General features: G+C 39.1%; 1 protein-coding gene across 1 annotated transcript in view; it reads right to left on the bottom strand.

Annotated features, from left to right (window-relative positions):
* Positions 1 to 13849, bottom strand: part of LOC133634975 (ankyrin repeat and MYND domain-containing protein 1-like) — a 44160-nt gene that overhangs the window by 14237 nt on the left and 16074 nt on the right. Inside the window, exons 6-11 of the mRNA XM_062027635.1 lie at positions 11594 to 11752; positions 4917 to 5180; positions 4588 to 4784; positions 4328 to 4499; positions 1941 to 2087; positions 1748 to 1852 (exon numbers count right to left, since the gene is read on the bottom strand). Of these exons, the coding sequence (XP_061883619.1) occupies positions 1748 to 1852; positions 1941 to 2087; positions 4328 to 4499; positions 4588 to 4784; positions 4917 to 5180; positions 11594 to 11752 (1044 nt within the window). The remainder of the gene's footprint in view (positions 1 to 1747; positions 1853 to 1940; positions 2088 to 4327; positions 4500 to 4587; positions 4785 to 4916; positions 5181 to 11593; positions 11753 to 13849) is intronic.

Here is a 13849-nt window from a genome sequence, read left to right as displayed (position 1 = left end):
AATATGCAATTTCACCTAATTGGGTTAAACATTTTTTTTGCAAACCAGTAATTATAATCCGTAAATAATGTGCCGTTGTTGAGTGTCTATGCTGTCTAGAGCTCGGCAGAATAACCATATAATACTCTTCCATATCAGTAGGTGGCAGCAGGTAGCTAATTGCTTTGTAGATGTCGGAAACATGGTTTGTCCTGATCACAATATGCAGACGACAGCGGTCAAAAGGCATTAGATATAATGCTTAAACTAAAAATAAACAAAAGGTGAGTGCCGCTAAGAAAAGACATTGAAGCTTTGGGAAGGCTATGCAAAACGAAACTAAAAACTTAACTGGCTGCAAAGTAAACAAAAACAGAATGCTGGACGACAGCAAAAACTTACACCGTGTGGAGCAGAGACGGCGTCCACAAAGTACATCCGAAATGAAAATGACAATCAACAATGTCCCCACAAAGAAAGATCGCGTCCGCACAACTTAAATATTCTTGATTGCTAAAACAAAGCAGGTGCGGGAAATATCGCTCAAAGGAAGACATGAAACTGCTACAGGAAAATACCAACAAAACAGGAAAAGCCACCAAAAAAGGAGTGCAAGATAAAAACTAAAACACTACACACCGCAAAAAAGTCCAAATAAGTCAGGGGGTGATGTGACAGGTGGTGACAGTACACCTACTTTGAGACAAGAGCTATAGTGGTGCATGCTTGGTTATGGCAATTATTTTGACTCAGGGGCCACATTTAGAGAAAAAAATGTGTCCGGGGACCGGTATATCTATTTTTAGGAACATTAATACAAAACCTCACAATAATGTCTGATTGAATTCTAAAAACGTTATGACAGACCGCCTTAAAAAAACGTAATGGAATTTTACATTTTTCTATGAAAGATAAAACACGGAATATTGACAAAATATGAACGTCACACCCCCTTTCGATCGACATATTTTACAATCAAGTGAAACGCAACAAAAATGCAACAAACAGTGAAATATGAACGCAAAGGGTACAAAATAAACCCACCTACAATCTGATACATCTGATATATCACTAAACTTTAGAACTTTGTTGTGAAAATCTCCTTCCGCGACTGTGGAAACTGCTTGGTGCCTCGTCTGAGCTGCTGTGACGTAGATTAACATAGTAACTAATTAGATGACCATAGTAACTAATTAGATCACCATAGTAACTAATTAGATTACCATAGTAACTGGTATATCAGTCATAAGCGCAGATTCCAAGCATTGAAATACTTTGTATAGTTCAAGACTTGCGGTCATTAGAAAACATCACTGCACATTATACACTTTCCATCTTAAAGATCTAAAAAAATTATTTGGGAATGTCCGGCGGGCCAGATTGAAAATCTTAACGGGCCTTAATTTGCCCAGGTCTGGTTTAAAGTCATATCCAACAATTGCAAGAACAACTTTTTATTGTCAATATTGACTACTGAGTTTCATTTTTTAATGATTTCTGCTGGTGGCGTGCCTCCGGATTTTTTAAATAAAAAAAAAAAAAAAGTATGAAAGACGCTGGTTTACTGTGTCAAAAGTGGTGCTTAGAACCAGAAGAACCAACACTGTGAGCGTTTTATTATCTCGATTCCACCTAAAGTCATTTAACATTTTTAAAAGCGCTGTCACTGTGACTAACAAATAAATTGTTCATATTGAACTTTATAATTCAGTTTATTACTGAATAAACCAGTGAAAGTAATATTTCCCCATGTGTTTGCCTTACTCACATAATGGTCAGTGTCTCTCTGGCAGGCTATGTGCAAAGCTGTCTGCCCTCCCTCTTTAGGAAGAGGCTTCTCACTCCTACAGGACTGTCTTGTCATCGTTGAAAGCTATAAAAGAATGCAATCAAATATTTTATTTGACCAATAACCAATACAAAAAAATAAGAACTACAGTACAAGTGCAAGATATCCACACCTTATCAAGTTCATAGATGTTGTCTTGGTTGCATGCCAGTGCATCTGGTTTAGTTAAAGGGTTTCTTTGCAGCAACAGTTTTGTGATTCTTGGACCCTCTGGACCTGGCACTGCTGCAGCCACATGCAGAGGATAGAAGCCTTTCCACTACAAGCAAATGAAATGATCAGATGCTAATATCAGAAGTCAATGTCTTAGTGATAAGTGTGCTATTTTCTTTAAAATGTTCAGTCGTCCCTCGCTATGTCGCGCTTCAAATATTGCGGCTTTACTTACATCGCAGATTAAAAAGAAAAAGGTTCAAACTTTTTATAAGCATATTCCATGTTTCATATTGCGGATGATACGACAGTGTTTTGTTCAGGAGAGAACACACTAGAAGCTAATACAAATAATAATAATAGAAGAAATGAACAGATTAAAACGATGGTTTGACAAAAACAGACTATCGTTGACTCTCAGTAAAACTAAAATAATGTAACAGTAGAAGAGAAGGTGTGGATAATGCATATGTTTAAGAGCTATTTCTTTATTCATAATCATGTTTGAATCAGCTCATATTTTTCCTTAATTTTACTCTGTATACTAGTTTCTCTTTGTCTTCAGATTGCCTGTTTAGACAGGGTCGTAAACCATCAGGAATGTGAACACAACCCCCAAGTCTCTCTTCTTATCAGTGTTGAGAGGAGGGGTGGGGGGAGATGGGGGCTTTCTTTGTGTGAAAAGAGTTGCTTTTTCCTTTGGAATGCCCGATCAACCTGGGCTGCGCATTCGTATGTGTTGTTCGAGGCTGGTCTCTATTCTCAAATATTTGACAATAAAATGACAAAATAACTATTCTGTGCTGGGTGGTACCTTTGAGTCAGTTTATATGTTGTCTAAGGAACTTGGGACTGACCAGCGCTTTACATCCCACTTGGAGGAACATCTGGTCAAACGCAACAAAGGTCAAACACAAATACAAATAGACGGAATAGAAATTGAAAGAGTAAATGAAACCAAATTTCTAGTTATAATGAATGATGATCAAATTAAATGGAAATATCATGTAAAAAATATACAACATAAAGTAGCAAGAAACACGTCAATAATGAATAAAGCAAAACATGTTCTAGACCAAAAATCACTTCATATTCTCTACTGCTCACTAGTGTTACCATATCTGACTTATTCTGCAGAAATATGGGGAAATAACTACAAAATTATACACTTTTCATTCATTAACTGTGTTACAAAAAAGATCAGTTAGAATTAGGGATGTCCGATAATACAAGACTGCCGATATTATCGGCCGATAAATGCTTTAAAATGTAATATCGGAAATTATCGGTATCGGTTTCAAAATTATCGGTATCGGTTTCAAAAAGTAAAATGTATTACTTTTTAAAACGCCGCTGTGTAGACGGATGTAGGGAGAAGTACAGAGCGCCAATAAACCTTGAAGGCATTTCCTTTGCGTGCCGGCTCAGTCACATAATATCTACGGCTTTTCACACACACAAGTGAATGCAAGCATACTTGGTCAACAGCCATACAGGTCACACTGAGGGTGGCCGCATAAACAACTTTAACACTGTTACAAATATGCGCCACACTGTGAACCCACACCAAACAAGAATGACAAACACATTTCGGGAGAACATCCGCACCGTAACACAACATAAACACAACAGGACAAATACCCAGAACCCCTTGCAGCACTAACTCTTCCGGGACGCTACAATATACACCCCCCCGCTACACCCTATAAAACCCCGCCCACCTCAACTTCCTCATGCTCTCTCAGGGAGAGCATGTCCCAAATTCCAAGCTGCTGTTTTGAGGCATGTTAAAAAAAATAATGCACTTTGTGACTTCAATAATAAATATGGCAGTGCCATGTTGGCATTTTTTTCCATAACTTGAGTTGATTTATTTTGGAAAACCTTGTTACATTGTTTAATGCATCCATCACAACAAAATTAGGCATAATAATGTGTTAATACCACAACTGTATATATCGGTATCGGTAATTAAGAGTTGGACAATATCGGAATATCAGAAAAAAAGCCATTATCGGACATCTCTAGTGAAGACTTTCCAATGGTCGAGTTTTTATCATTTGTGTGTCAACGACAATAGCTGGACTTTTGTCGGTTTTTACCATGAATTGATTAACGTGGACCCCGACTTAAACAAGTTGAAAAACGTATTGGGGTGTTACCATTTAGTGGTCAATTGTACGGAATATGTACTGTACTGTGCAATCTACTAATAAAAGTTTCAATCAATCAATCAATCAATCGTGTTATTTATATGACCTCAATGTGCAACAATAACAAACAAACATACAGTAATATTTGTGAAAGTAAACATATTTTAAAGATGGGAAATTGCTGGAAGGCCACCTTTGGTGAGAGATATATATCCGTCCGTGCTCCACCGAGTAGAAGTTTCTTGACAGTCTCAGTATCTGCTGCCATGATGGCCAAAAAGAGGACAGGTAAGGGCACTCTGCATATATTAGGGTCAGCTCCCTGATCCAAAAGCAGATTCATGGTGGTCAAACGGACGCGGTGCCTGCTCACACAAACACAATACATTTGAATGAATACGCAAAAGGGCAAAAACAGAAAATAACATGGAAGGCGGAACTGGTGTGACTTACATATACTTCATAGAAGCCATTTTACGTACAGTCTCCTGAGTAGCACAACGCTGATTAAAGCCAGTGTGACTCAGAGCTTCAGCTGCGTGCTGCAAAACTTCCTCCGTGATTTCTATGTGGAAGCTGTACACGGAACTGGTAGAGGGAAAGGAATGTGCTGGAGTCAGGTTCTGGTTACTATCTTGCTGCAAAGAAAGCTATAAGTAAAACAGCATATAGGTATGGAAATCAATGCACAGGTGTGGCTAGAAGAATAAACAATTGCATAAAAACATTGCAGCATTTAGGTTTTGTTAATTAGTTATTGAAAGGACATTCATGCTCTGTACCTCAACATTTCCGGATGAATACTTTTTCCACTTCACAGTACCGAGTATGAAGTCGTCATCCTTCACCTGAATGGACAATTCGGAAAGCTGCATTTGTTCTTCTTCGCTTTCGTCGTCATCCTTATCACTCCCTTCAGCCTCAGAAACATCTGTTATTATCTGATCTGCGTCTTCTTCCGAATTGCTGTCCTCACTTATGGTTCTTACTTTTCTTTTTAATCGCTTAGTGTAAGTGACGTTTGCAGGGGAATCCACCGGGCTGATCTGCTGACACAGTGGTACAAGACTGATTTGAGTGTTGGGACTACATTAAAGGCCTACTGAAATGATTTTTTTTTTATTTAAACGGGGATAGCAGATCCATTCTATGTGTCATACTTGATCATTTCGCGATATTGCCATATTTTTGCTGAAAGGATTTAGTACAGAACAACGAAGATAAAGCTCGCAACTTTTGGACGCTGATTAAAAAAAAGCCTTGCCTATACCGGAAGTAGCGTGACGTCACAGGACGAAGGGCTGCTAACATATTCCCATTGTTTACACCAGCAGCGAGAGAGATTCGGACCGAGAAAGCGACGATTACTCCATTAATTTGAGCAAGAATTAAAGATTTGTGGATGAGGAACGTTAGAGTGAAGGACTAGAGTGCAGTGCAGGACGTATCTTTTTTCGCTCTGACCGTAACTTAGGTAAAAGGGCTCATTGGATTCCACACTTTCTCCTTTTTCTATTGTGGATCACGGATTTGTATTTTAAACCACCTCGGATACTATATCCTCTTGAAAATGAGAGTCGAGAACGCGAAATGGACATTCACAGTGACTTTTATCTCCATGACAATACATCGGCGAAACACTTTAGCTACGGAGCTAACGTGATAGCATCGGGCTCAAATGCAGATAGAAACAAAATAAATAAGCATAGACAGAAAATCAACAATACTATTAAACTATGGACCTGTAACTACGCGGTTAATGCTTTCCAGCCTGGCGAAGCTTAACAATGCTGTTGCTAACAACGCCATTGAAGCTAACTTAGCAACAGGACCTCACAAAGCTATGCTAAAAACATTAGCGCTCCACCTACGCCAGCCAGCCCTCATCTGCTCATCAACACCCGTGCTCACCTGCGTTCCAGCGATCGACAAAGGACTTCACCCGATCACTGATGCGGTCGGCGGCCCGGAGACGGAGGAAGTCAAGGTGAGGTCGGCGGCTAGCGCGTCTGCTATCCATCTCAAAGTCCTCCTGGTTGTGTTGCTGTAGTCCGCTGCTAATACACCGATCCCACCTACAGCTTTCTTCGTTGCAGTCTTCATTGTTCATTAAACAAATTGCAAAAGATTCACCAACACAGATGTCCAGAATACTGTGGAATTTTGGGATGAAAACAGAGCTTTTTTGTATTGGATCCAATGGGGTCCGAATACTTCCGTTCTCTCCGTGACGTCACGCGCATACGTCATCATATCTAGACGTTTTCAACCGGAAGTGTCGCGGGAAATTTAAAATGTCACTTTATAAGTTAACCCGGCCGTATTGGCATGTGTTGCAATGTTAAGATTTCATCATTGATATATAAACTATCAGACTGCGTGGTCGGTAGTAGTGGCTTTCAGTAGGCCTTTAAAACCTCTAAAGGCTTAGTGGCCACATGCGTGGACAGCACCTTTTAGCTCTTATCTCCAAAATTGTGTACACTACTGAATTGGGGTCTTATGGCCACTTATGTGGACACTTATACTGCCATCTGGTGGTGTCAGTAGAGTATAACATACAATGGAATTTGGGGAAAAAAAGTGTAAAAATAAGAATTAGGCATGTCACTAAACATGAAGTACACATTTGTGTACCTATGGACTAAGTACATCATATCAAAAGATGATTCTTAGTTTTTATTCTAAGTAGGGTCCAATAAGCCCAAATAGCAGAGAGAAATTAAAAAAACATGTAAACAAACAGCTTGGGGCTTAAGAGGTATTTTAGGAAGTAATCAAGAATTTTTTTTTTGTATTTGTTTGCGAAAAAACAAACAAACATAGGGCCTGATTTACTGAAGGTTTTTCTATACTAAAAGGCGTGCAAACTTGATAGCTCACACAAACCTGATCTATTACGCGTGTGCAAAGTGTCTGTCTCTTTCAACCTCTAAAGGCTTAGTGGCCACATGCGTGGACAGCACCTTTTAGCTCTTATTTCTAAAATTGTGTACACTACTGAATTGGGCTCTTATGGCCGCTTATACACTTATACTGCCATCTGGTGGTGTCAGAAGAGTATAACATAATGGAATTTGGAGGAGAAAAAAAAGTGTAAAAATAAGAATTAGCATGTCACTAAACATGAAGTACACGTTTGTGTACTTATGGACTAAGTACATCATATCAAAAGATGATTCTTAGTTTTTTTTCTTATTAGGGTCCAATAAGCCCAAATAGCAAAGAGAAATGGAAAAAAGCCTTAAGAGGATAATAGGCAGAATATATGCTCACCATCAAAAGGCCACATTATTGAGAGGAGAAAATGCAAACATATTATAAAGCACACGCAATGTGATTTATCAACACATTACCCTCTTTGGGAGCACTGTTTTCCGTTTTATTTAGCACTTTTAAAAAGGACGGGCAAACTGACAGTTCCACACACGGCTGTGAGAGGGGAGTGCTCACACTGCAAAGACACACCATGGACAGAGAACGTGCACTTTCAACATTTTTGGACAGTCAGAAATGTAAAAAAATATTAGATACATGTCTATTCAGCAACATCCTTTTATAATTTAATTAATTTAATTATAATGAATGGGAGTGCTCACACTGCAAAGACACACCATGGACAGAGAACGTGCACTTTCAACATTTTTGGACAGTCAGAAATGTAAAAAAATATTAGATACATGTCTATTCAGCAACATCCTTTTATAATTTAATTAATGTAATTAGAATGAATGGGAGTGCTCACACTGCAAAGACACACCATGGACAGAGAACGTGCACTTTCAACATTTTTGGACAGTCAGAAATGTAAAAAAATATTAGACACATGTCTATTCAGCAACATCCTTTTATAATTTAATTAGAATGAATGGGAGTGCTCACACTGCAAAGACACACGATGGACAGAGAACGTGCACTTTCAACAATTTTGGACAGTCAGAAATGTAAAAAAATATTAGATACATGTCTATTCAGCAACATCCTTTTATAATTTAATTAATTTAATTAGAATGAATGGGAGTGCTCACACTGCAAAGACACACCATGGACAGAGAACGTGCACTTTCAACATTTTTGGACAGTCAGAAAAAAATATATATATATTAGATACATTGTCTATTCAGCAACGTCCTTTTATAATTTCTCAGCTGCTGGACAGCTTAAGGGGCTGATTAAAACAAATGTAATTGATGTGTTTTGGTGACATTTAATGTTTTTTAATGATGTCCATTTTTTTCCACACAGAATATATATTACTAACATATATCCTATATGATAGAAACTTCCTAAAGTATGCACCTTTGGCGTCTTGAGCACAGTATAGTAATATGCCCTGTATAGTACACGCAAAATCCTAATTTAACCTCTTAAAGCCCAAGCTGTTTGTTTACATGCTTTTTTTTATTTCTCTTTGCTATTTGGGCTTATTGGACCCTAATTAGAATAAAAACTAAGAATCATCTTTTGATATGATGTACTTAGTCCATAAGTAACAAATGTGCACTTCATATTTAGTGACATGCTAATTCTTATTTTTACACTTTTTGTTCCAAATTCCATTGTATGTTATACTCTTCTGACACCACCAGATGGCAGTATAAGTGTCCACATAAGCGGCCATAAGACCCCAATTCAGTAGTGTACACAATTTTGGAAATAAGAGCTAAAAGGTGCTGTCCACGCATGTGGCCACTAAACCTTTAGAGGTTAAATAAGACGGTCTGCACCACTTTTCAATTGTAAACGCAGTCTTAGTAGATCACACGCAACACAACACGTCCACTAATAGTACACACAATTTTACAAATTGCACGTGCTGTTTCACGTGAGGTATCTACAGTCCTGGTAAAAAGTTTTACATACACTTGTAAAGAACATAATGTCATGGCTGTTTTGAGTTTCCAATCATTTCTACAACTCTTATTGTTTTGTGATTTTATATTTATATTTAGATTTATTGGTCCATGTGGGGAAATTCATTTTCACTGACCGTACATTTCAACAATAAACATTACACATCACGGACAAAAATAGCAAAAAGACATCATACATGACAGTGACATCACATGGACAAAGACAAGACCTTCTGGAGGAAAGTTCTGTGGTCAGATGTAAATAAAAATTGGAGTTACATGGCCACAATACCCAGCAATATGTTTGGAGGAGAAAAGGTGAGGCCTTTAATCACAGGAACACCACTCCTACCATCAAGTATGGTGGTGGTAGTATTATGCTCTGGGCCTGTTTTGGAAGTAAATGGGACAATGGAAAAGGAGGATAATCCGCTACACCTCCCTGATACCGAAGTACATGTCAAACTACTTCCTTAAATGACCGCCATAACCACAACACCAGAGGGAGCTCCACTAACCACGTTAAACCCAGGTTCCGATCTAACAAAGGTCTTAACTCATTCTCCTTCTATGCCACATCAATATGGAATGCACTCCCAACAGGTGTAAAAGAAAGGGCATCTCTATCCTCCTTCAAAACCGCACTAAAAGAACACCTCCAGGCAACTTCAACCCTAAACTAACACCCTCCCTTCCACATCATACCTCTTCGGATTGTAAATAATCAAATGTAGACACTTTTTCTTTTTCTTATACGTTCTACTCTCTCTCTCTGTGTCCACTACTTGCTGTACATATCCTACCAAGTCAGTCCGACACTGTTAATCTGATGATTATCTTGTGTGATGACTGTATTATGATAGTATATATCTGTATCATGAATCAATTTAAGTGGACCCCGACTTAAACAAGTTGAAAAACTTATTCGGGTGTTACCATTTAGTGGTTAATTGTACGGAATATGTACTGTGCAATCTACTAATAAAAAGTTTAAATCAATCAAAAAACCTCCAAATTCTTCAGGACAACCTAAAATCATCAGCCCGGAGGTTGGGTCTTGGGCGCAGTTGGGTGTTCCAACAGGACAATGAGCCCAAACACACGTCAAAAGTGGTAAAGGAATGGCTAAATCAGGCTAGAATGAAGGTTTTAGAATGTCCACAGTGTTTAAAAGTATACATACTGCTGGGTATTGTGGCCAAACAGCTTGATTTTTGTTTTATCTGACATCACATGGACAAAGATAAGACCTTCTGGAGGAAAGTTCTGTGGTCAGATGAAACAAAAATGGAGCTGTTTGGCCACAATACCCAGCAATATGTTTGGAGGAGAAAAGGTGAGGCCTTTAATCCCAGGAACACCAGGCCTACCGTCAAGCATGGTGGTGATAGTATTATGCTCTGGGCCTGTTTTGCTGCCAATGGAACTGGTGCTTTACTTTATGGGGCGGCATGGCGTAGTGGGTAGAGCGCCCGTGTCAGAAACCTGAGGGTTGCAGGTTCGCTCCCCGCCTCTTACCATGCCGTTGTGTCCTTGGGCAGGACACTTCACCCTTGCCCCCGGTGCCGCTCACACCGGTGAATGAATGATGAATGAATGATAGGTGGTGGTCGGAGGGGCCGTAGGCGCAAATTGGCAGCCACGCTTCCGTCAGTCTACCCCAGGGCAGCTGTGGCTACGAAAGTAGCTTACCACCACCAGGTGTGAATGAATGATGGGTTTTTAACATGTAAAGCGACTTTGGGTACTTAGAAAAGCGCTATATAAATCCCAGGTATTATTATTATTATTATTACAGAGAGTAAATGGGACAATGAAAAAGGAGGATTACCTCCAAATTCCTCAGGACAAGCTAAAATCGTCAGCCCGGAGGTTGGGTCTTGGGCGCAGTTGGGTGTTCCAACAGGACAATGACCACAAACACATGTCAAAAGTGGTAAAGGAATGGCTAAATCAGGCTAGAATGAAGGTTTGAGAATGGCCTTCCCAAAGTCCTGACTTAAACGTGTGGACAATGCTGAAGAAACAAGTCCATGTCAGAAAACCAACACATTTAGCTGAACTGCACCAATTTTGTGGTCAAAAATTCAAGCAGAAGCTTGTGGATGGCTACCAAAAGCGCCTTATTGCAGGTAAACTTGCCAAGGGACATGTAAGCAAATATTAACATTGCTTTATGTATACTTTTGACCCATTTTCAGTAGAGCCATAATAAATTCATAAAAGAAGCAAACTTCATGAATGTTTTTTTGTGACCAACAAGTATGTGCTCCAATCACTACATCACCAAAAAAATAAGAGTTGTAGAAATGATTGGAAACTCAAGACAGCCATGACATGATGTTCTTTACAAGTGTATGTACACTTTTGACCACGACTGTAGATCCCAATAAATCAGGCCCATACTGTATTGGCTTAAAAAGCTGCTCCATTAAAGCAAAATAGTTGCATAACATAACACATCTTATAAAGATTTTAAACTGTTAATCTTTCAGGCAAAGAAATCTGCACATAAGACACACCAGGCCACGATTTTAGCATACTGCACAACATAATGTTTACGAGCGTACTCGATTGAAAGAAAACACCAGAAGGTAGAGTCTTACTTGAGCTTTGGGTGTAAGTCCGGCAAGCGTGCAAAGAGACTGAATGGGGTAGTAGAGAACGTGACATACAGCTAAGGCCGACATCCCCTCGTTGTTTAGCTTGTCAATGTCGGCACCCATGTCTAACAACAGCTGGACTACATCATTGTGGCAGTTCACCTGAAAAACAACATGGCAAACTTTGTCCATCTGCACATGACAACAAATAACAATCCAGGTTTAAATAACCATTCATGGGTTAGTACAGGGGTCGGCAACCCAAAATGTTGAAAGAGCCATATTGGACCAAAAAAACAAAAACAAATCTGTCTGGAGCCGCAAAAAATTAAAAGCCATATTACATGTGTCATGAGATGTAAATTTAATTAAGAGGACTTAGAGGAAACTAAATTAGCTCAAATATAGCTACAAATGAGGCATAATGATGCAATATGTACATATAGCTAGCCTAAATAGCATGTTAGCATCGATTAGCTTGCAGTCATGCAGTGACCAAATATGTCTGATTAGCACTTCACACAAGTCAATAACATCAACAAAACTCACCTTTGTGCACTCACGCACAACGTTAAAAGTCTGGTGGACAAAATGAGACAGAAAAAGAAGTGGCATAAAACACGTCCTAGAAAGTCGGAGAAAGTTATGCATGTAAACAGACTATACGGTGAGTTCAAGGACCGCCAAAATAAGTAGGACAAAACGGCACTCGCCAAATACTTGAATCAGTGAAGCATATTTAATATAAACAGTGTGATTTATAACAATTACGGAGGTTTGTGTCATGTTTGTCCTCCTACAGAAACCATACTAAAACAAAAAAATTGTTTTTTTTTCCCCTCATCTTTTTCCATTCTTCATACATTTTTGAAAAATCTCCAGAGAGCCACTAGGGCGGCGCTAAAGAGCCGCATGCGGCTCTAGAGCCGCGGGTTGCCGACCCCCGGGTTAGTAGCATCAAATTCTGGGCCCCTGTACACAAAACTCCCGAGGGGTCGCAATCCCACCCTAAATTCAACTTTGCCTCACCATACATACAAACACTTAGTATTTTAATGTTAGAATAATTGTATCTAAGTTATCACAAAAACTTTGTGTTTCAATGAGTTCCCAGCGAGAAGCAAAAACATGTCTTTGAACCTACCAAGAAGGCTTGTAAAACTCCACTGTGTAGGGGGGAAGCAACATGAAGGTGTTCTGTTTTCTTTCATGTATTGTATTCAACAGAAAGATATTGTTTTAACCCAATGACTACAAAGCAGAGAGAAGGCAGGATCTGCCCAAGTTTCACACACCGCTTTTTTTTAAAGTCTTTTACGAATCTTTCTTTGAACTGTTTTACGACCTTTTCTGTGAAGTGTTTACGACCTTTTCTTTTGAACTGTTCTGTAACCAAAGGCAACGCTGTTTACGACCCACGTCCCTTTGGAAGCAGCTGTTGCCATGCGGTCAGGGAAAGTCAAATAAAGGTGGAGGCGTACAATCTTTCGCCAGAGCATGCTGGAGACTGTCAAAGAGTACAGACCAGACGTTTCTCCTCAAATTGAATTAAATAAATAAATGATAAATGGGTTATACTTGTATAGCGCTTTTCTACCTTCAAGGTACTCAAAGCGCTTTGACAGTATTTCCACATTTACCCATTCACACACACATTCACACACTGATGGCGGGAGCTGCCATGCAAGGCGCTAACCAGCAGCCATCAGAGGCAAAGGGTGAAGTGTCTTGCTCAAGGACACAACGGACGTGACTAGGAAGGTAGAAGGTGGGAATTGAACCCCAGTAACCAGCAACACTCCGATTGCTGGCACAGCCACTCTACCAACTTCGCCACGCCGTCCCGAATTCTGTCTCTGTTTAAATATTTGCTTCTTGTCTTGTTTAATAGATGTCATCAGTGTTTGAACCTGACAGTTTACATGAACTAAATGACTAATTACTGCATGGATTTGGTTAAAACCAGATTTTTAAAAACATGTAAAAAATGGTATTAACATATCTATAACATATTTACATAAACTCCTCGAACCAATTTGATGTAGTTTTATTAAAAATATTTAATTTTTACAAAAAAGACCATCCATCCATTTATCCATTTTCTACCACTTATCCCTTTTGGGGTCGCGGGGGATGCTGGAGCCTATCTCAGCTACAATCGGGTAAGGCTGCAGCTAACGATTATTTTTCTATCGATTAATCTATAGATTATTTTTCTTGATTAATCGGTTAATCTATAGATTATTTTTTTCCGATTAA

Source organism: Entelurus aequoreus, linkage group LG19, assembly GCF_033978785.1.
Source record: "Entelurus aequoreus isolate RoL-2023_Sb linkage group LG19, RoL_Eaeq_v1.1, whole genome shotgun sequence".
NCBI classification, from domain to species: domain Eukaryota; kingdom Metazoa; phylum Chordata; class Actinopteri; order Syngnathiformes; family Syngnathidae; genus Entelurus; species Entelurus aequoreus.
Note: the sequence above shows the minus strand (reverse complement) of the source record. Positions and strands in the feature narration are given on the sequence as shown.